At 45.1% G+C, this 23,140-nt stretch overlaps 1 protein-coding gene across 1 annotated transcript; it reads left to right on the top strand.

Annotated features, from left to right (window-relative positions):
• Positions 1-16,757: 16,757 nt before the first annotated feature.
• On the top strand, positions 16,758-22,026 carry PCLAF (PCNA clamp associated factor). Its single transcript, XM_040342934.1, has 4 exons — positions 16,758-16,894; positions 19,498-19,581; positions 20,145-20,358; positions 21,916-22,026. The coding sequence occupies exons 1-4, from the start codon at positions 16,840-16,842 to the stop codon at positions 21,953-21,955; spliced, it is 393 nt and encodes a 130-aa protein (XP_040198868.1). The 5' UTR covers positions 16,758-16,839; the 3' UTR covers positions 21,956-22,026.
• Positions 22,027-23,140: the final 1,114 nt, after the last annotated feature.

The raw sequence follows: 23,140 nt of genomic DNA, 5'->3' as shown, positions 1-23,140 counted from the left end.
ACGGGAGAAATGGCAGGTCCAATATGTGAGAGGAGGAAAGAGTTAGGAATGTTAGGAATGCCCACTCCCGCGGGACTCGCAACCCGGAAGCCACGGGTGAATTAGCTGTACGAAGGTATGTACAGCAGCAAAAAAAAACTAATAGGCATAATCGTATTGTAATGTGGGGGGCCAGTGTAATAAGAGAAAGTCGTTTTTCGGCTGAACCTCCCCTTTAATGCAATCTATGCATTAAGGTGAAAAAACATTGGATGCGGCCCCCCCCCTCCGAGACCCCGTTATACTTACCTGACCCCTCGAAAGTCCCGCGCGGTTCCAAGATCCTCTTCGCCGCTCAGCCTGGCCGCTGATTGGCTAGAGCGCATGGATTAAGAGCAGCGCAGCCATTGGCTGGCACTGCTGTCAATCACATCCAGTGACGCGGCGTGCCGAGGGGCGGGGCCGAGTGATACAGTGAGTGGCCATGGCCGCTCGCTGTATCACGGGAGCGTGCGCGCAATTACTGACCACCATGTGAGCCCTCGCATGACTATGGTGAGTAATTGCAGGGAGGACCAGAGACAGCCGCAGAGGGACCCCAGAAGACGTGGATCGGGGCCACTCTGTGGAAAACGAACTGCACAGTGGAGGTAAGTATGACATGTTTGTTATTTTAAAGAAAACAAAAATTCCTTTAGTAACCCTTTAAATGTCATCCAAAGCTTTTACTTCAGAAAGATCACATCACATTTAGGGGCCCGGCCATGCAGGACCCTTTAGTCAGATATTTAATCACATGCCTGATGAAGGGATCCTGTGCAGCTCTGAAACGTTGCACTTGGTCTTCTGTGATGTGATCTTAATGCAATAAAAGCTTTGGATGACATTTAATCGATCCATGGTGTACTGATGAATATATACGGCAGGTAAAATAAGTATTTTTTCTAGGTAAATATATTTCTAACGGTGCTATTGACATTTTCACCACGTCGGTAACAACTCATGCACTCCATACATACAAAGAAACCAAAACAAATCCGTTCACAAATGAAAGGGGTTGTAAAGGTACAATTTTTTTTCCCTAAATGGCTTCCTTTACCTTAGTGCAGTCCTCCTTCACTTACCTCATCCTTCGATTTTTGCTTTTAAATATCCTTATTTCTTCTGAGAAATCCTCACTTTGGGCTCTTTCACAAGTCAGCTCAGTTTTTTAGATCAGTTTTTTTTTCATCAGTTGATCCGTTTTTCCATCAGTTTTTCATCAGTTTTTCCATCAGTTTTTCCATCCGTTTTTTCGTCCGTTTTTTTTTTTTTGTGGCTTTTTACATATTTTGATGAAAAACGGATGTTAGCGGATCGGATGGTAAACGGATCATCCGCTAACGTCCGTTTTTCGTCCATTCTGTTTTTTTGACGGAAGAAAATATCAGTTTTCCTGCTGGTTTTCTCTTCAGGTTTACCAAAACCATTTAGTACAAGGATCTGCCTGATTGCATTCAAATTGAAACGCTTAAGGTTTGACCTCATATTAGGCTGGGTTCACACTACGGTTTTCCCGTCCGTCAGCCGCATACGATTTCAGTATTGAAAACGTACGGGCCCGGATGGGAAAACGTATAGATAGAGAATGCATTGCAAATCGTATGCACTCAGATGCATCCGGGTGCGTACGATTTGCTGGCAAAACGTTTTTTAAACGTACGCAAAACCGTGTTCAACCACGGTTTTGCGGTCGTTTTTAAAACAGTATGGCAAACGCATACGTTTTCCTTTAACATTAATGTCAATGGAAAACGCACATGTGTGCGGTTCCATACGTTCCCGTCCGTTTCAGCCGCATACGGTTTTTCATATAAATCGTATGCGGCTGACGGACGGGAAAACCGTAGTGTGAACCCAGCCTTAGATGGTTTTGGTAAACCTGAAGAGAAAACCATCAGGAAAACTGAGGCCCCGTACACACGGCCGAGGAACTCGACGTGCCAAGCACGTCGAGTTCCTCGTCGAGTTCTGGGATGAAGCCGCCGAGGAGCTCGGCGGGCCGCCTTCTCCCATAGAACAACGAGAAAATAGAGAACATGTTCTCTATTTTCTCGACGAGCTCCTCGGCGGCTCCATCGAGCCAAAAGTGTACAGACGACAGAGTTTCTCGGCAGAATCCGGGTTTTGACCGAGTTTCTCGGTGAATTCTGCCGAGAAACTCTGTCGTGTGTACGAGGCCTGATAGTGTGTATGGGGCTTAACAGACAGAAGAACATGAAGTGAGGATTTCTCAGAAGAAATGAGGACATTTAAAAGCAAAAATCGAAGGATGAGGTAAGTGAAGGAGGACTGCACTAAGGTAAAGGAAGCTATTTAGGAAAACAAATTGTACCTGCACAACCCCTTGAAGTTATGTGTAATAAAATGGAAAAAAGTATTGAACACGCGAACTAAAATGTATTTAATACTTCGTACAAAATCCTTTGTTGGTAATGACAGCTTTAAGATGCCTCCTGTATGGAGAAACTAGTCGCATGCATTGCTCAGGTGAGATTTTGGCCCATCATTTCACACAGTCTAATCTTAAAGTGGTTGTAAACCGCATAAACTTTTTTTTTTTTTTTTTTTTAAACCTGCAAGGCAAAAGGCATAATCGGCTAGTATGCACCGCATACTAGCCGATTATGAAATACTTACCTCGGAACGAGGTGAACACCACTTACCTGGTCCACGCCGAGCAGGATGTCATCTTGCTCCGGCGTGTCTTCCGGGTATCGCCGCTCCAGCGCTGTGATTGGCTGGAGCGGCGATGACGCCACTCCCGCGCGTGCGCGCGGGAGGTTTAAAATCGGCAGGGTCCGGCGGATGCCGGTCCTTTTGCCATGGATTCCCCCCTGCGCATGCGCCGCCCGCATTGCGAGGGGAATATCTCCTTAACCGTGCAGGTTTAGGAGATATTCTCCTTACCTACAGGTAAGCCTTGTTATAGGCTTACCTGTAGGTAAAAGTAAAAAAAGTGGGTTTACAACCACTTTAAGGTTCTGTGGGCCTCTTCTATGAACTCTGATCTTTAGTTCTTTTCATAGATTTTCTATTGGATTCAAGTCAGGTGATTGGCTGGGCCATTCTAGCAGCTTTATTTTCTTTCTTTGAAACCTATTGAGAGTTTCCTTGGCTTTGTGTTTAGAATCATTGTCTTGCTGAAATGTCCACCCTCGTATAATCTTCATCATCCCAGTAGATGGCAGCAAATTTTTATCAAGAATGTCTTGGTACATTTTTCCATTCATCATCCTTCAAAATGATATAAAGTTTGCAAGTACCGTATGCTGAAAAACGGCTCCACACCATGATGTTCCCACCTCCAAACATCACTGTTGGTATGGGGGTGTTTTTAGGGTGATGTGCAATGCCATTTGACCTCCAAACATGGGGTGTATTATGGCATCCAAAGGCCCAGATTCACAAAGGAGTTACAACGGCGTATCTCCAGATACACCGTCGTAACTCTGAGTGTGAGGCGTCGCATCTCTGTGCCTGATTCATAGAATCAGATACGCCTCACTGTTGCCTAGATACGAGCGGCATAAGTCTCCTACGCCGTCGTATCTTGGTGTGCATATTTACGCTGGCCGATAGGGGCGCTTCCGTAGATTTACGCATAGAATATGCAAATGAGCTATATACGCCGATTCAGAAACGTACGTGCGCCCAGCGCATTGATTTACGTAGTTTACGTAAGGCTTTTTTCGGCGTAAAGTTACTCCTGCTATATGAGGCGTAGCCAATGTTAAGTATGGACGTCGAATTTTGCGTTGTTTACATCGTTTGCGTAAGTCGTACGTGAATAGGGCTGTGCGGAAGTTACGTTCACGTCTAAAGCATTGACTATTTGCAGCGTAATTTGGAGCATGCGCACTGGGATACTTTCACGGACGGCGCATGCGCCACTCGTTAGGAGCGTCAATTACGTGGGGTCACGAGTCATTAACATACAACACGCCCACTACCAGCCTACTTTGAATTAGGCGGGCTTACGTCGGCCCATTTACACTACGCCGACGTAACTTAGGGCGCAAGTTCTTTCAGAATACGGGACCTGCCTCACTAAGTTACGGCGGCGTAATGTATCTGAGATACGCTACGCCCGACTATAGATAGGCGATTCTACCTGAATCTGGCCCAAAGAGTTTAATTTTGGTCTCATCTGACCAGACTGTATTCTCCCAGTATTTCACAGGCTTGTCTAAATGTTGTGCATCAAACTTTAAAGAGCTTCAGCATGCTTTTTCTTCAGCAATGCATTACTTATTGTTTACTTTGAAACAATTGGATTTGCTAATTTCAGGTTTTTCTGAAGCACTCCACAAGTGGTCCTTGGCTCTTGGAAAACTCATATGATAATTCCTTTCTCACTCCTCTGTCAGAAATCTTGAGAGGAGCACCTGGCCGTGGACTGTTTATGGTGAAATTATGTATTTTTCACTTCCAGATTATGGTCCCAACAGTGCTCACTGGAACATTCAGAAGTTTTAGAAATCCTTCTGTAACCAATGCCAGTATGTTTTGCCACAATAAGGTTGCAAAGGTCTTGAGAGAGCCCTTTTCTTTTACCCATTATGAGATGTTTCTTGTGTGACACCTTGGTAATGAAACACCTTTTTATAGGCCATCAGTTGAGACTGAACCAGCTGATATTAATTTGCACTGACAAGGGGCAGGATTGCTTTCAAATTACTGATAGATTTCAGCTGGTGTCCTGGCATTCCATACCCTTTTAAGCACCTCCCCTTCTTTATGTGTCCAATACTTTTTCCCTGTGTCATTCCATTTTATTACACATAACTTAATTTCTGAACTTTATTTCTTTTAGTTTCTTTATGTGTATGAATTGCCTGGGTTGTTACCAACGTGGTGACAATTTCATGTCAATAGCACCTTTAGAAATAGATTTACCTAGAAAAATCTTGACCTGTTCAATATTTATTTTACCCACTGTATACCTTGATCTGTCATCAATCTGTCACTAGTTATTCGTTTTTCATTAGTCATCAGTGTGTCACCTGACATCAGTTTGTTACTTGTCATCAGGATGTCACCTGTCATCAATCTATCATCAGTCTGTTATGAGTGTGTCAGTTTTTCAACAGCATGGCTCCAGTCCGTCGTCTGTCATCAGAATGTCACCGGTTATCAGGTTTTCAGCATATCATCTGTCATTAGCATGGTCCCAGTCATCAGTCTGTCATCTGTCATCAGCATGTCACCGGTTATCAGCATATCTGTCATCAGCGTGGTCCCAGTCATCAGTCTGTCATCTGTCATCAGCATGTCACCGGTTATCAGCATATCATCTGTCATTAGCATGGTCTTAGTCATCAGTCTGTCATCTGTCATCAGCATGTCACCGGTTATCAGCATATCTGTCATCAGCGTAGTCCCAGTCATCAGTCTGTCATCTGTCATCAGCATGTCACCGGTTATCAGCATATCATCTGTCATCAGCATGGTCCCAGTCATCAGTCTGTCATCAGAGTGTCACCTGATGACAGGCTGATAACCGATATTAGACTAATGACAGGCGATAAACAAGACTGATGACAGGCTGATGACCAATGACAGTCTTTTATCGGTTATCAGCCTGTCATCAATCTGGAACCAGTCATTACTCTTTCAGCTGTTATCATTCACCTGGCATCAGACTGTCATGTGTCAGTACATACCACAATGCCCACTGTCTGCTATGACATCTGTCAGTTCTTGACAAAGGTTAAAAAAAGGTGAAAACATTTTTAATAAAAAAAACAATTGCAGTTGTTTACTAAACTGCTTTAGGAAACTGGATGTCATTCAGTTGGGGTGTACTTTAAGATTACACATGCTGATCCTGAGACATTTTATTGTATTAATTAGTCCACAAATGGTGTAATGGTTGTTAATGTGGATAAACTAATCACAGCCTAAGGTTGTTTGGCTGATACAACAGATATGTGAATGTTTGGGTGTAGAGTAGACCCTTAAGCCCCATACACACGGGCAGAATGGCAGGAGACATTTGACGGTACAAGAAATACCAGCCGACATTCTGCCCATGTGTATGTTGGTCTGTCCAACAGAAGCCGGCTGTGCATGTTGAAAAACCAGCAGCCCGCCGTCTTCCGATCAGGTCTCTCAGCCAATAGCAGAGAGCGCTGATCATAGTGTTCTGCCGTCCTCCTGTCAGAACACAACAGCTCAGAGGGGGAGATCGCTGGACTAACCTTACATGGTTAGTACAACGGTTCCCACCCATAGCTGTCAGTTATTGAAAAAAAAAAAAATAGTGTTTTTCCCTGCTTTTCTTGTCAAAAGCAGATTGCTGAAGCAACCTTTTTAGGTATAGTTAGCACGAATATCTTAACCACTTCCTTACTGGGCGCTTAAACCCCCTTCCTGCCCAGAGGACTTTTTGCGATTCGGCACTGCGTCGCTTTAACTGACAATTGCGCGGTCGTGCGACGTGGCTCCCAAACAAAACTGACGTCCTTTTTTTCCCACAAATAGAGCTTTCTTTTGGTGGTATTTGATCACCTCTGCGTTTTTTATTTTTTGCGCTATAAACAAAAATAGAGCGACAATTTTGAAAAAAAATTAAAAATTTTTTTACTTGTTGCTATAATAAATAGCTCAATTTTTTTTTATCTTTTTTTTTTATCCTAAGTCTAGGCCGATACGTATTCTACATATTTTTAGTAAAAAAAAAAATCGCAATTAGCGACTGGTTTGCGCAAAAGTTATAGCGCCTACAAAATAAGGGACAGAATTATTATTTTTTATTATTTTTTTTTTACTAGTAATGGCGGGGATCTGCGATTTTTATTGCGACTGCGACATTATGGCGGACACATCAGACACTTTTGACACATTTTTGGCACCATTCACATTTATACTGCGATCAGTGCTATAAATATGCACTAATTACTGTATAAATGTGACTGGCAGGGAAGGGGTTAACACTAGGGGGTGAGGAAGGGGTTAAATGTATTCCCTATATAGTGTTCTTACTGTGGGGGAAGGGGGGTGACTGGGGGAGGTGACCGATCTGTGTCTCTATGTACAAGAGACACAGATCGGTCTCCTCTCTCCCTGACAGCACCGCTGTCTGTGAGAGCCGGCAATGAGAAATGATCTCATATGTAAACATATGAGATCATCTCTCATTGGCCGCACAGATCGCCTAGCAAACGGCCACTTCGATTGGCCGTTCACGGCGATCTGTGATTGGCTGTGTCCAAGGGACACGGCCAGCACAGAAGTTCCCCGCTGCGTGTGGGGAACGCGGAAAGGGGCGGCCGTAATAACACTGCGCCCCAGAGAAGTAGAACCACCCTGCGGCCGTATATAGTCGTACGGCCGTCGGGAAGTGGTTAAATAACAGTGAGGCTGTCTGGAAAACTAAACAAGAAAGTCCACCAGGTCAGCAGGAAAAGACCATGGTGTGTAAATCATGTTTTACAGTCAGTTAAAGGAGTGGCCCAAGCAGAGTCCAGACCTTAACACCATAGAGATGCTGTGGAATGACCTCAAGAGAGGCATTCACAGCAGAAATCCTACAAATGTGTCTAAACTGAAGCAGTTTTGTAAAGGGGAATGGTCAAAAATGGCTCCTAATCATTGTGCAGGTCAGATCCAGGCCTACCGAGAGTGCTTGATTGAAGTCATTGCTACCAAATGAGGGTTCGACCAGCTATTAACGCCAAGGGTTCACTTACTTTTTTCCCCAGCACTGTGAATGTTTAGCAAAATTAAAATAGTAAAGCGCAACCACACCCAGCTGAGCAGCAGGGGGTATTAATGAGTCAATTAGGTAAAAATAATCAAAAGTGAAAACAATCTATATAATCTAGTGTAACATGGGGACCATTAGCTCTCGTGGTAGATGCGTTTTTCCAGTGATTCAAGCCAGTCAGGAATGATATTTTAGGGACTGATAGCCAATTTTTATTAAAAAGGCAAGAAAAAGTCCATAACATCAAGGTTTCTCATGCAGGGGCTCTTCTCCAGCAAATGAACACAACAGAAAATGCTAGCCCACCTGGCTCTCTTTAGCAGTACCTCTGCTCTTTATCCTGGTCACACAGGCCACAGGATTTATCAATGTGGATGGCTTCACTTTAGCGCCCACAGCCCCGCTCTGCCCTTAGCCCTCAGGCTGTTGTATGCCTCCTGCAGCCCCTCTTACTCCTGGAGACCTCCTGTCTCTATGGGTGTGGAGCAGTCTCCAACTGGGAGCCATGAGGTCTTCCCATAATCATTATAAGGGCTGTGCTCACCTGAGCACACACCCTGCTGGTCATCCACAAAATCTGGACACAGGGTTGGAGATCTCGTCCCACCCAAGACACTATGGAATCTCCAAACTACAGAGCCCCATGCCGGAATACCAAAACCTGGAGAAAGCTGCAAAAGCAGTCTTCTCCAGTCCACATCTATGCTCTGAAGTCTTGCACCAAACAAATGTGCATACCCTGTGTCCCCCAAACTATCAATTTTACCTTGACAGCATCTCCTACTGTCACACTAGCAATATGCAAAGAAAATGTCCATATGTATATATATATATATATATATATATATATAGTAGCGCAGAGGTACCGTATTTATTGGCGTATAACACTCACTTTTTCCCCCTGAAAATAGGGGGCAAATCACGGGTGCGTGTTATACGCCGATAGTGTACCTCGAAAGAGAAGGAGGGAGGAGAGCGCCGCCAGAATCACGGAGCTGTCATCTCCTGTTTACTTGGCTCTCACTCGTCACACACACAGTCCCTCCTCCGCCACCGGCATTAAACTAGTGTTCTGTCAATCACAGGAGCTGGTCCAATGCCGATGGCGGAGGCGGAACTGTGTATGTGACTGCCAGCTGATAGCCGAGTAAACAGATGACGGCTCAGTGATTTCCTGCACTGCATGAGAGATGGTAAAACTGCAGATGGGCACAGATCAGGCTGCAGATGGGCACTAATCAGGGTGTATTGAGGCTGCAGATGGGCACAGATCAGGCTGCAGATGGGAACAGATCAGACTGCAGATGGGAACAGATCAGACTGCAGATGGGAACAGATCAGGCTGCATTGGGGCTGCAGATGGTCACTAATCAGACTGTATTGAGGCTGCATCGATGGGCACTGACCATTATTGTGCTTCTAAGTGCTTTATTTAAAAAAAAAAAAAATCCTGAAACTTCCCTCTTAAATTGAAGGTGCGTGTTATACGCCTGTGCGTGTTATACGCCAATAAATACGGTAATTTTCACTTTTTTACTGTGAATGTTTAACCACTTCAATACAGGGCACTTATACCCCCTTCTTGCCCAGACCAATTTTCAGTGCTCTCGCACTTTGAATGCCAATTACTCAGTAATGCTACACTGTACCCAAACAAATTTTTTTTCTTTTTTTCACACAAATAGAGCATTCTTTTGGTGGTATTTATTCGCCACTGCGTTTTTTATTTTTTGCGATATAAGTGATACAAATTAGATTTTTCTTTTAAAAAACAACTTTTTTTTAGTTCTATTATAAAATTTAGCCAAAAAGTAATTTCTGTTCATAAATTTGGGCCAAAATGTATACTGCTACATATCTTTGGTAAAAATAACCCAAATTAGTGGATATTATTTAGTCTGTGTGAAAGTTATAGAGAATACAAACTATGGTGGCAATCATTGAAAATTGATCACACCTGATGCATTGACTGCCTATGGGCTCTTTCACACGGAGCGGATCCGTATTGATCCGCTCCGTTAGCCCGTTTGGCTCAGCGGGGACCGCCCTGTCTCTCCTCCGCTCTCCCCTATGGGGAATCGGATGAATACGGACCGTCTGTCCGTATTCATCTGATCCGATCCGTCAGACGGAAGAAAAATAGGGTTTTCTTCCATCTGAAAAAACGGATCCTGACGGAGACTGGTGATTACGGACGTTAGCGGATGCTCCATCCGCTAACGGCCGTGATCCCATAGGGAACCATTGTAAGTTCGTAAACGGACTTATGAAAAGCGGACCGTTCGTCCGCTGGTGTGAAAGGGCCCTATCTAATTTCTTGAGGACCTGAAATGTCAGGACAGTGGAAATAGCCCCCGAATGACCCCTTTTTGAAAAGTAGACAGTTCAAGGTATTTAGTAAGAGACATAGCGTGTTTTTGGAAATTTTAATTTTTTTCACACAATTCTTGAACTTATTTATTTATTTTACACAAAATTGACATAATAACAAGTTATTTCTCACACACAGCATATGCTTACTTCCAATTACACCCCAAACTACATTCTGCTACTCCTCCCGAGTATGGCGATACCACATGTGTAGGACTTCTTCATAGTCTGACCAGATACAGAGATTACACATATAATTTTCTAACGACCTATTACACTTTGAAGGCCCTGGAGCACCAGGACAGTGGAATTTGTGTTTTACAAAATGGCCCCTTTTTGGAAAGTAACACACCCCAACGTATATTCTATGAGGCATAATGAGTCTTTTGAATTTTTTTTCAAAAGTTTTTGGAAAATGTGGAAAGAAAATTACAATTATTTATTTTTATTTTTTTTACACAAAGTTGTCAATTCATAAGATTTTTGTAACACATTGCATGTAGATAGCAAAAATCACACCCCAAAATACATTCTGCTACTCATCTTGAGTATGGCGATACCACATGTGTCAGACTTTTACACAGCCTGGCCACATAGAGGGGCCCAACATGCAGGGAGTACAATCATGAGGCATGATTTGCAGATAGGTACTCTGATGGGCTGCAGATAGGTACTCAGGTACTCTGATGGGTTGGAGACAGGTACTCGGGTACTCTGATGGTCTGCAGATAGGTACTCGGGTACTCTGATGGTCTGCAGATAGGTACTCGGGTACTCTGATGAGTTGGAGACAGGTACTCAGATGGTCTGCAGATAGGTACTCGGGTACTCTGATGGTCTGCAGATAGGTACTTGGGTATTATAATGGGCTGGAGACAGGTATTTGAGTACTCTGATGGTCTGCAGATATGTACTCAGGTACTCTGGAGCTGGTGACAGGTACTTGGGTAATCTGATGGTCTGCAGATTTGGTATTCAGGGCTGGTGACAGGTACTCGGGTACTCTGATGGGCTGGTGCCAGGTACTCGGATACTCTGATGGACTGGTGACAGGTCAGTTTTATTTCTGGGGCAATTAGTGTTTATTTGTGTGTACTGTAATCGGTAACTAACTGTTACCACAATCTCCTCCTCACACAGGATCGGTGTGTGAGGAGGAGAACCCGGTAACAGCTAGGTACCGCAGTTTGTTTACATTCTGTGACCGGCTGTGATTGGACACTGCCAGTCACCTGGTAAAGAGCCAATCTGCCCAATCAGGGATGGGCTGTGTCAGAGTGACACGCCTCATCGGCACTCTGCTTGCAACAAGCGGCGTGCATGAGTGTCAGGAAAGGGTTCACCCGTTGGTGGCGCTGTTGGTCCCGTGGATCACAGTACCAGGTGTACACCAGTGGTTGTCTTCTTGCAGCCAGGATCTGTGATAAAGGATTTCACCTGCTGGTGGCACTGTCAGATCCATGGGCCGTAGTACCGGTGTCCACCAGTGGGTGTTTTCCGGCAGTATTGAGTCATCATTATCTTCTGCGATCAGGCGTCACTTGAGCCTGATTGCAGGAGATATGTATAAATACCCGGCAACTCTCACTCTCTAGTGGCCTTGGTGTCGTCCTGTGGCCCTGACCTGCGATCCTGTTATCTGAACATGCAGCTACCTGTACCTGACCCTGAGCCTGTATCTGATCCCGATCCTGATCCTGAGCCTATCCTGAACCTGTCCCTCCTGTTACCTTTACCTCTACCGTGCAGCCTATTCATCCATCCTCTCCTGGTCCTGTTTGTTCCCTGTCCCATCTGCTGATCTCCCATTGATGACCCTGGCCTTGCTACATTTAAGATTGCGGTACTTCCCTTCGTATTAGGGTTGTCCCGATACCACTTTTTTAGGACCGAGTACAAGTACCGATACTTTTTTTCAAGTACTCGCCGATACCGAATACCGATACTTTTTTTTAAATGTGTCCCCAAATGCAGCCATGTCCCCCCACATATGCAGCCATGTCCCCCCACATATGCAGCCATGTCCCCCCTATATGCAGCCATGTCCCCCCTATATCCAGCCATGTCCCCCCTATATGCAGCCATGTCCCCCCTATATGCAGCCATGTCCCCCCTATATGCAGCCATGTCCCCCATAAATCCAGCCATGTCCCCCCTATATGTAGCCATGTCCCCCCTATATCCAGCCATGTCCCCCATAAATCCAGCCATGTCCCCCCTATATGCAGCCATGTCCCCCCTATATGCAGCCATGCCCCCCCTATATCCAGCCATGTCCCCCCATACCTTGATGCCGCCACCGCATGGGTTAAACAGCGTGCGGGGAACATCACAGCTTTCATTTGTTAGGACAACCCTAATTTGTATATAGTTATTTGTTGTTTGTGGGTCACTGTTTGGTTGGTTGTTCACTGTTTGTCATGGAGATGTTTATATATTGTTATCACTTTTTTTTAAATAAACGTAATTCTTCACTTACATGCATTTGTGGTTCTCTCTGTGCAGTCCTCACAGTCTGGTCTTACCAATTCCTTGACAATGAGGACAGTGCTTGTGATTGATGACTATATCGTTGATCCTAAGGTATAAGGTATGGAACACAGAGCTTGCTTTAATACTACATCTGCCATCCAAGAAAGTGTAAGTCCACCCCATACCCCATACCTCCCAACTGGCACGGACACTGTGTGGGACTTTCCTGAAATGACAACAGCTTCCCGCATCCCTGCAAGAGAGGTTATTTTTCCACATAATGGGAAAGAAGAGTCCCCCCCCCACTCATCAACACTGGAAGGAGGAAGAACCGTGAACAATCTACTGTAACTGCAGGTCCGGCGGCAGACCCCTGTCCCATTGCTATGGCCATATAATTTCTCTTGCGTCCCAAGGTAGCAACCGGTTAAACAACTCTTATAGTGAGATTTTCTCGGCAGCGTCCTGCGCTAGAAGCACAGACCCCCCGCTTCTCAAACGGTCATGCTTCCCCAGTGTCCCGCAATGTTTCAATGTTGTGAAAAGTTGGGAGGTATGCCACCCCAACACTAAAATCCCTGAATCTACAGACATCCATGATCTAACACTAACCTATCTAGGCCTGTAAAGAAGAAATCAGTACACATACCTTTTCTGAAGCTGATCTGATCCGGTCTCCAGCGGCGGAAGCTCTTCAGAGGACACAGCCGACAACGGCTGTGAAATGAATGGGGAGTGACGTCACCAATAGACTTACTATGGGGCTTCCGTTGTCGGCTGTGTCCTATGCACCCGCCTGATTTACTGATTTATTCTTTACAGGGCTAGATAGGTTAGTGTTAGATCATGGATGTCTGTAGATGCAGGGATTTTAGTGTTAGGGTGGACTTCTACTTTAAGCCACAAAGCCCTCCTCGCCATATCAGTTTTTTCAAAGCTGTTTTTTGCAGAAAGATTGGAGAAGAAAAAAGAAAAGTGGAATATGTTCTTTTACAATGATAAATAATATATCCATGACATGGCTTTCAAACTATATAACATGAAGACTTTAATGAAAGATTTCTGAGACTTTATAAAAAGTCTTAGGGCCAAATCCACATAGAAATAGATCGGCGCAGCGTACCTTACCTGGCGTAATTTCGAATCCTTAAAGATTTTGCGCCGTAAGTTACGGCGGCGTAGTGTATCTCTGGCGACGGAATTCAAATCGGCGATTAGGGGGCGTGTTTCATTTAAATGACAAAAAGATACTTGGTGGGCACACCCTAAAAATGCTATACATCTAAGCTGGTGCTGCTATAAGACCAAATACAGTACAAAACAGATTATAGCGCACACATGCAAAAATGACATTTATCCTGCAAGGCTAGTTAAAAACACCTGAACATATTCAAAAATACGGGGGTTTGGTCACACTATATAGTCATATAGTGCTAAGCCCACTTACTGCGACAAAGTACCCCGAATTAGTGGGTCCTACCCTAGTAATAGAATGAAAGAACCTGGGTCTCAACCATGGGAGATATACTCCTCTATGTGGGAGAACTGAAGGGATTCTTCCTATACAATGGTGGCCACTAATGTGAGGTAATGAAGAGGGGGAGGGGTGCTCCAGCCAAGAGACCTGGTCAGGGTCTATACAAAATACAAAAAGATACTTGGTGGGCACACCCTAAAAATGCTATACATCTAAGCTGGTGCTGCTATAAGACCAAATACAGTACAAAACAGATTATAGCGCACATGGTTGAGACTCAGGTTCTTTCATTCTATTACTAGTGTAGGACCCACTAATTCGGGGTACTTTGTCGCAGTAAGTGGGCTTAGCACTATATGACTATATAGTGTGACCAAACCCCCTTTTTTTTGAATATGTTCAGGTGTTTTTAACTAGCCTTGCAGGATAAATGTCATTTTTGCATGTGTGCGCTATAATCTGTTTTGTATTTCATTTAAATGAAGCGCGTCCCCGCGCCGAATGAACAGCGCATGCTCCGTTTCTAAATTTACCGCCGCGCATTGCGCTAAATGACGTCTTTATTTTTTACTTACACGTGAATTACGTCCATCCCGATTCACGGATGACTTACGAAAAAAAAAAATTCAAATTTCGACGCGAGAACGACGGCCATACTTAACATGGCAAGTCTAACTATACGCCGCAAAATACCAGCTTTAACTATACGCCGGAAAAAGCCGACTAGAGACGCCGTAAAAAAATGCGCCAGCCGCTCGTACATTCGTGGATCGTCGGAAATAGCTAATTTGCATACCCAACACGGAAAACGACGTGAACGCCACCCAGCGGACTGGTATCGGTATCGGGACAACCCTAAAATGAAGCATTCATTTTTCCCTGTGAACACAATAAATATATATGAATAGTTATCATACAAAAAGTCTGTGATTTACGCAGCTCACAGTTATTCTTCTGCAGCAAGAGTAATTTCCGCGTACACATGATTGGAAATTCCGACAAGAAATGTTCGATGTGAGCTTTTTTGTTGGAAATTCCGTCCGTGTGTAGGCTCCATCGGACATTTGCTGTCGGAGAGCTGGTTCTCAATTTTTTCCGACAGCAAAGGTTCTTGCCGGAAATTCCGATCGTCCGATGCACAAAAATCCTACGCATGCTCGGAAACAATTTGACGCATGCTCGGAATCATTGAACTTAATTTTTCTCGGCTTGTCGTAGTGTTATACGTCACCGTGTTCTTGACGTTCAGAATTTCCGACAACATTTGTGTGACCGTGTGTATGCAAGACAAGTTTGAGCCAAAATTCCGTTGGAAAAAAATCCACGGTTTTGTTGTCGGAATTTCCGATCGTGTGTACGCGGCATGAGAGTTAAACTATGTAAAATGGTATGCTAATATAGCGCCAAACAAAAGATGATAAAAATTGGAAAAACAAAAATAAATAAAGTTAAAGTGATATTAAATGTTCAATTAAAAAAAACAAAAAACAAATAGGTTATACTTACCTCCACTGTGCAGTTCGTTTTGCACAGAGTGGCCCCGATCGTCCTCTTCTGGGGTCCCACGGCAGCTCTCGTGGCTCCTCCCCGCATTACATGACTCCCTCTGGGAAGCTCTCTCCCAAGGGGGTTAACTTGCAGGCGCGTTCCCGTATCATACACTCGGCGTCCATAGACGCACTGATTCCCAAAAGTAGTTACTGAGGTGGGGGTGTCTGTACTGATGGGGGTGTCTGCACTTGGGTGGGGGTGTCTGTACTGATGGGGGGTCTGCACTGATGGAGGGGTCTATACTGAGGAGGGAGGGGGTCTATATTGATGGAGGGGGTCTGTACTTAGTGGGGGGGGGGTATGTACTGAGGGAGGGGGTCTGTACTTGGTGGGGGGGGGGTGTACTGCGGGAGATGGGTCTGTAGTTAGTGGAGGGAGGTCTGTATTGCGGGAGGGGGGTCTTTAGTTAGTGGAGGAGGTCTGTACTGCGGGAGATGGGTCTGTAGTTAGTGGAGGGGGTCTGTATTGCGGGAGGGGGGTCTTTAGTTAGTGGAGGAGGTCTGTACTGCGGGAGATGGGTCTGTAGTTAGTGGAGGGGGTCTGTACTTGGTGGGGGGGTGTGTACTGAGGGAGGGGGTCTGTAGTTAGTGGAGGGAGGTCTGTATTGCGGGAGGGGGGTCTTTAGTTAGTGGAGGGGGTCTGTATTGTGGGAGGGGGGTCTTTAGTTAGTGGAGGAGGTCTGTACTGCGGGAGATGGGTCTGTAGTTAGTGGAGGGGGTCTGTACTGCTGGAGGGGAGTCTGTACTGAGGGGGGATTGACACCAATTTTTTTAACAGCGGGTGACAACAAACCCTAGTAATGCCACTGCCCTCATCCTCTCTGTTATTGTATTTATCTGAAAGGAACTCCCCATTTCCTTGTATTCGCTTATATATTAGATGGTTACTGTATATCTCAATAATTTTATTTTTATCAATTTCACATTAATAATAACATGCCACCTCAGGCAACTTTCGAAACTGAGCGGGAAAGTACAACGCGACTACCGCCCCTCCCTTGACAGCGGTAGGCGAGTCCGGTGTTTGGGCGGGAAGGAAGGCAGACTGCTTGACAGACAGCTAGCTTCTTGGCTTCTACTGGCCACGCCGGAAAGGATGGGCGGAGTAAGGACACGACCATCCAATAGTAGCACGGTGGGCAGGTAGAAATTTCGAGCGCCAAAAGCGTTATCTTTAAATCCGGACGCGGGGGTATAGGCGGGCAGAGCGGCTTGTGGCACGGAGTGTGTGTGAGGCGACCATGGTGCGGACTAAAGCAGATAGCGCGGGATCATCCACCGGCAGCTACAGGAAAGGTGAGGCTGAGAGGATCCTTGAGGCGGGCGGTGTGTAGTTACAATGCGCTTCTCTGTCCGGAAGTAGGTACGCTGGGTGTGTGTTGAGGACGGTCATTCTATGTGTGTCCAGCACTCCCATGTCATGTGGTGAGCGGCCTGCACTATGTGGCGCCATACTTGGGCTCGTATGAACTCCGTCTTTATGTGCTGGACGGAGGGGCTGTGATCAATCTGCTATGGTGACCTTCACCGTGTGCTGCGAGTGTCTCTGAGAATAACACCGAGATTGAAAAGACACTGCGATCACCCGCCAACCAAGGAGCTCAGAATGATATGGGGGAGGAGGGGGCAGATCACCGGGAGCAGTGTGTCCGTCATGTGTGAGCAACACATCCCTGCAGAGGAGATAAATATGTCATCTGTACGAGGGAATAACCAACTCCTATACAAGAACCCCCCCCCCCCCCGTGATTGTGGATGGATACGCCCCTTCCCCCTGCCTTTCTCATGTGTGCTCTGTACAAAAGATTCTCCCCATATGTGAATTGTAAGAGGATCCACATACTGACCCCCCCTATATGATCTGTATGAGGATCTGCCCACCCCTTTAGGGTCTCTTCTGTTTATATGAAAATCTGCTGATGGGCATGGTTTCTATATTGACTTTACTACCACTTTAAAGGAGTTGTAAAGGATTTTTTTCCCCCTTAATGTATTCTATGCAATAAGAGGGGGAAACTTCAGAGTATACCGGCCCCTGTTATACTTGACCCCTTGAAAGTCCCGTGCTCGGCACCAACATCCTCTTCGCCGCTCAGCCTGACCGCTGATTGGCTAAAGCGGATGGATAGAAAGCCGCTGTCAATCGCATTCCAAGGGCTGGCCGAGTCGTACAGTGAGCGGCAATGGCCGCTCGCTGTATCACAGGAGTGCGCCCGCAAGGACAGCACACAATGCAACCTCTCGCATGAATGTGTAGTTCTTGTGGGGAGGAGACAGCCGCAGAGGGACCCAGAAGACGTTGATCTGGGCTACTCTGTGCAGAACCAGCTGCACAGTGGAGGTAGGTGTAACATGTTTGTTGTTTTTAAAAAAAATATATATATATATATATATAATTTTTTTTTTTTTTTTTTTCACAACCCCTTTAAAGGACGAATAATGCTAAAGCTAGTTTTGGCTGTACTTCTGTGGATCACAGGAGTGTAGTTCATTCTGCATTCCTGTGACCTGTTTGCAACAGAGAGCGGGATAAAGTCACTACTATAGAGTCATTCGGCCTCTCCTGCCCCCTCCACAGCACTCCAGTGAGCGAGGAGGGGGCAGAGTTGTGATTGGCAGTCAGTAGATCAGTAGTTTGAGGAGCTGTGAGAACAGTGATCTGCAGTGTTCGATCGGTTCTCAGTGTAGAGTCACCAGGGAACCGATGCTGCATCCACTTTTTTTGCTTGGTTATATTGGTTATGTTTGGACTAAAGTATGTGTATTCTATACTTGTGGAAGCTGGCAATTACTGTAGTAGACAGTGACTTCCACAGCCCCATTGCTAATGGCGAACACGGAGGTCACTCGTTTGGCTCAGGGAACATGCTGCATTTATTGAGGAGATTTGCGTTCCCTGAAAAGTTTTGATTGGACAATGTGGGGCATAAAGTCCTGATCTCCACCTCATCCAATGAGAAAATGCGAAGTATTCCCTAAGTGGGTCTTGCGCTGAGCTATCGAGCTCCAGTGTATAGGACCCGGAAGCTATTGACTATCACTAGTTACGGTGCCTAGTACTGTGTTTCCAGCTTCAACATGGTCTTCAAGTATATTTACGTAGTGTCACTGGTCCCAGCTGGACTAACTTATGCAGAAAGAAGCATACCTAAACTTGCGATTTAATGTTTAGTTAGACTATGCCCCTTATTGCATGCTGTCAGGAGCTCTCCTCTGCTCCTGCAATGTGGGAAACCCCTGATGCAGGACTGCTGGTTCTACGTTGTTTGGTCCCAATACAATCTGAAAAAAGGTTGGGAGGAAGCATGGAGTAGCGATGAATAAAATATTTTTCTTTTCTAAAGTAACTGAGAAGTATAAATGCAAGAATGCCAGTGTGTTTGAGGCCTTAATGTTGTAACCTCTGTTACACCACTTGTGCCTACAATAAAGCTTGCATGTAGGTACTGTAAATATCTCAAACTTGCACAGTTTAGATATTCAGAGTGGATGCAGCCAATGACCTCATCAGTGCATGTGCTCTGCAGGTTCGGCTTGCAGTGCCAGCCTTTTCCGAGCCGGTGTTAGAAACTGCAGCTCCTATGCAAATGTGCAGGAGTGAACTTGGCACTTGCAGCACCAGAGCCTACAAACCTGAAAGAAGCACCAGGGGCTAAGGACTTTGTTCTAAGTTAAGTATTTCATGATGTGCTAGTATGCAATGCATACTAGCACATTATGTCTGCCTTACATTTATTTTTTTATTCAGCATTTTACAATTGAGTGATCAAGAAATGGGTTGCATTGCATCTTTAATTTTGCCTTGTGTTGCTTTGATAGCTTTGCAAGATTACTTTCAAAGAAAATCTGATGGTGTAATAACTAACATGTGTGTTTTTTTTTTTGTTTTTTTTTCTAAGCTGTTGCTGCTAGAGCACCACGGAAGTCTTTTGGTGCAACCCCTTCTTCCTCCAACCATTCAACCTCTCCAACTGGGAAAAAATGTAAGTTGTGAACTAGTGACTTCTACATAATGGGAATAACAACTTTTTTCCAATTCTTCTACCTTTTTTTTTTTTTTTTTTTTTTTAATAGCAAAAAATGGAAAGGTGATCAAATTAAGCTCCATTTGTAGGGACAAAACGATAACTATTCTGTTTTGGTAGTGTAGCATTACCACACTTGCCATTTATACAGTGACAGAGCTGATAATTGGCTTGGGCAGAAAGGGGGTGTAGGTGCCTGGTATTGAAGTAGTTAAACAGAGGCTTATTGGTTCCTCCTTCTCAAATTACCTTCTGCTGCATCTGTTTTCATGGAATCTGTCACAGACTTGGGGATTGGTCTAAGTACTAACTTGTGGGTTGAGTGCTTTTTGTTTCCCTGTGCTTGAAATTTGAGTTGGGCTTGCCTTTTAACCGGTTTAGTTTGTTTCTTAACAATGAAGACCTCTATTGCATGGGTTTTCATGCATGAGTTTCAGTGACTGGTTCTCTTTAAACAAACTTCTTGCTAAGGTTGAGTTATTATTTACTGAGTACATTTTCTTGTCTACCAAACTTTACAGCTGAAGGCAAGTATGCTGGAGGTAATCCTGTATGTGTCCGACCTACTCCAACATGGCAGAAAGGTATAGGAGATTTCTTTGGATCCCCATCTACTAGTAATGAGGAAAAAGAGAACCACGTTGAAAAAGAGAACCGCGTGGAAAAAGAGAACCGCGTGCCTTCTGATGACGAGGAAGAAGCAGGGGGCAGTGGAGTTGGTAAAGCACCAAGGAAGTAAGTGTACTTTAGGAAAATCGGTAAAACGCTGGTATGCTGGGAGGAATTTGGTTAAAGGGGTTGTGAAGGTTCATGTTTCACCTTAATGCAATAAGGTGAAATCATGAGTCCTGTAGTTGGCAGCTATGGATGCCAATTACAGGACTCTGGAGCGTGCCCGCAAGGTAACCCCCTTGGGGGAGCGCTTCCCAGAGGGGGTTTTCAGAAGCAGGGAGGAGCCAAGAAGATGAGGATCGGGGCAACACGAGCTGCACAGTGGAGGTACGGGAAGTGAAGCCTTGTGGCTTCACTGCCAGGTTCCCTACTGCATGGCGCAGCGTCGCTGGTCCCCGCTCTCTCCTGGGAACACTCTTTTTCACAAGACAGCATGGGGGGCTGTCCAACGGAAGTCAATACCTGGAGTGGTACAAACACCTGTTATCTGTACCCCCTCCCCCTGAAAGGTGTCAAATGGGACTCCGGCGGGGAGGAGGGTTCCGAAAAGCGCAAGTTTCACTTTTGGGTTGAACCCCGGTTTAAGCTTTCCTCGCCTTTTTGTGTTTGAAATATGATCAATGCATGTGGTGTCAAAAGTAATTTTCAATCCATAAGTATTGCATAACCTCATTATTTCAAATGTCCCAAAAATCACTTCAATGATAAAGCAGTTGACATCCCTTGCCAGTCACTTTCTTCCTGTTTTCTTGGATTTCAGCCTCTTGATTGGCCAGTGGCAAAATGCCACCCTACGCATGTGCGTGGCAGTCAAATGTTTCAGAGGAGACCTTGCTTGTGTCTGCAGTTTCAGACAAGTTTTAGTTTCACCCTAGGAGATGACCTAAACTGATTGCTAGCAAAGCTAAATTCTGCATGGGCTGAGCTCCTCATTCTTCCATACTTTACCCCCTCCAGCCATGACGTCCAGGGTTCTTTTGGTCATTAAATGACCGCTGAAGATGCATGCTTGTGTTCCCTGTACACAGCTCTATATTAGGCATGAATAAACAAAGGTGTACTACACATTACAGGCCCTGTGCAGTGTACACAAAAGGTAATGGCTTTTTGCCAAGAGAATTTGCATGTGCACAACTAGATTTTTTTTTTGGCACTTCAGATCGCTTTGTCAGTCTTGGGTTATAACAATGAAGCCAATTTGTGATCGGCACAATACAGGAGCTGACAATTTTTTTGGGGTCCCTTCACATTGCTTTAGTTTTCCCACAGGTAGCCTCCATTTTTGCCATAGACTTGCTTCCCTTGCATCAGGCAGTTGTGGTACAGTCCTGCATATAGGACTGGGCTGCATCCACAGTGCAGGCAAACTGCATTGTCGGTGTAAACGCTCCCTAAGAGGTTTACTTGAATTGCTACTTTATTTGAATAACCTTCTGATCTAGCAGTCAACCTATTATGCAGTACAGCTTCATGCATTCTGACCAGTTATAAATCTTTTTAGGTTTATACTTCTGGCTTGCAACTTGGATACACTGTTTTAAAGATCTAAGCTGGCACAAAAGTAATATCTCATGGTGATATTTTGACTGTTAAGCTAAAGTTTGTTTGTTTTTCTTGCAGATCTCGTCCATTGGTTGATGATGGTTCAGATGAAGAGTGAATATATATTTTTTTAATGTGTTAAAAAAATTGAATTGCTTGTATATTTGTAAATAAAGTCCCCTTTTTTTTTGTACAGTTTTTGTTGCATTATAACTTGTATCTTGCACAGAGGCCAATACTAAGGCCCCTTTCACATAAGCCTGCTCAAATCCCACTGGGCAGGCGGATGTCGGCAAAGATGTGTCCGTTTGACACTGTCTGCCATATCAGATTAGATCTGATTTAAAACTGACATGCTGTCAATTTTTAATCTTATCTCCCCATAGAAATCAGCAGGGCTCTGACAGGCCAGTCCCTGCTCAGTGAGCAGAGACTGTCATCCACCAGCTCAGAGATCAATGAAGCAATTTCCTGCTGAGCTGGCAGATCTGCCTCGTGTGGAAGGGGCCAAATATATGTATTTTTTTTTTTTAATAACAGTTTTTTATTTTCATAAAAGGTCAGTACAAAATATAGCAGCAGTTCAAGTGCAAAAGATGAGAGGATGTACAAAATTCCAGCTAGCTGGGCTTACACAGTGGCTCCATATCTATTTCTGCTATCAGGAACATGTAACACAATTGGAGATGAAAAAGAGAGAGGGGGGGTGGATATAAGGAGGGCATGGGGTGAGGGGCGAGAGGGGAAGGGACAGGAGAGATGGGGGGGGGGGCAGGCAAGAATGTCGGGGTGAGCAGTGTACCTTGGTGGCCTATTGTCGTCTCACGGCGGGTCCTCCACCACGTGCCACCTCTCCCAGACCAGATTGTGGTCCTCCAACCTATCCTGAATCCTAGCCGTCATTTTTTCCATGAGTTCTACATCTTTGACCCTGGCATAGAGGGCTTCTTGTGATGGGGGGATTGGTTTCTTCCAATGAAGCGCTATCAAGCACCTCGCAGCTGTGGTTATGTGTCTCAGCAGTTTCTTGTAGGGTTTAGCTATGCGAGGTTGGGATAGGCCCAGCAAAAACAGCTTCGGGAGAGGGGTATGGGCGCCTCCAGGAGGCGAGATAGGAGCTCTTGTGTTTGAGTCCAGAATGGGACAATCAGGGGGCACGTCCAGTAGATGTGGAACAGTGTGCCCTTGGCTTGGCTACAACGCCAGCATCGGTCAGAGGTGGAGGGGTAAATCTTGTGGAGGACGTCCGGGGTCAGGTACCAAAAGAACAGCACTTTATACATATTTTCCTTATAAAGGGTGC

Source organism: Rana temporaria, chromosome 3 (genome assembly GCF_905171775.1).
Source record: "Rana temporaria chromosome 3, aRanTem1.1, whole genome shotgun sequence".
NCBI classification, from domain to species: Eukaryota; Metazoa; Chordata; class Amphibia; order Anura; family Ranidae; genus Rana; species Rana temporaria.
The sequence above is the reverse complement of the archived record's forward strand: the minus strand, read 5'-3'. Positions and strand labels throughout refer to the sequence as shown.

Excerpts from the sequence above, each read along its gene's own strand:
- PCLAF (XM_040342934.1), top strand. The coding sequence starts at position 16,840 with ATGGTGCGGACTAAAGCAGATAGCGCGGGATCATCCACCGGCAGCTAC. Across the intron at positions 16,895-19,497 it reads CACCGGCAGCTACAGGAAAG|CTGTTGCTGCTAGAGCACCA; the intron begins GTGAGGCTGAGA and ends TTTTTTTCTAAG. Across the intron at positions 20,359-21,915 it reads GTTGGTAAAGCACCAAGGAA|ATCTCGTCCATTGGTTGATG; the intron begins GTAAGTGTACTT and ends TTTTTCTTGCAG.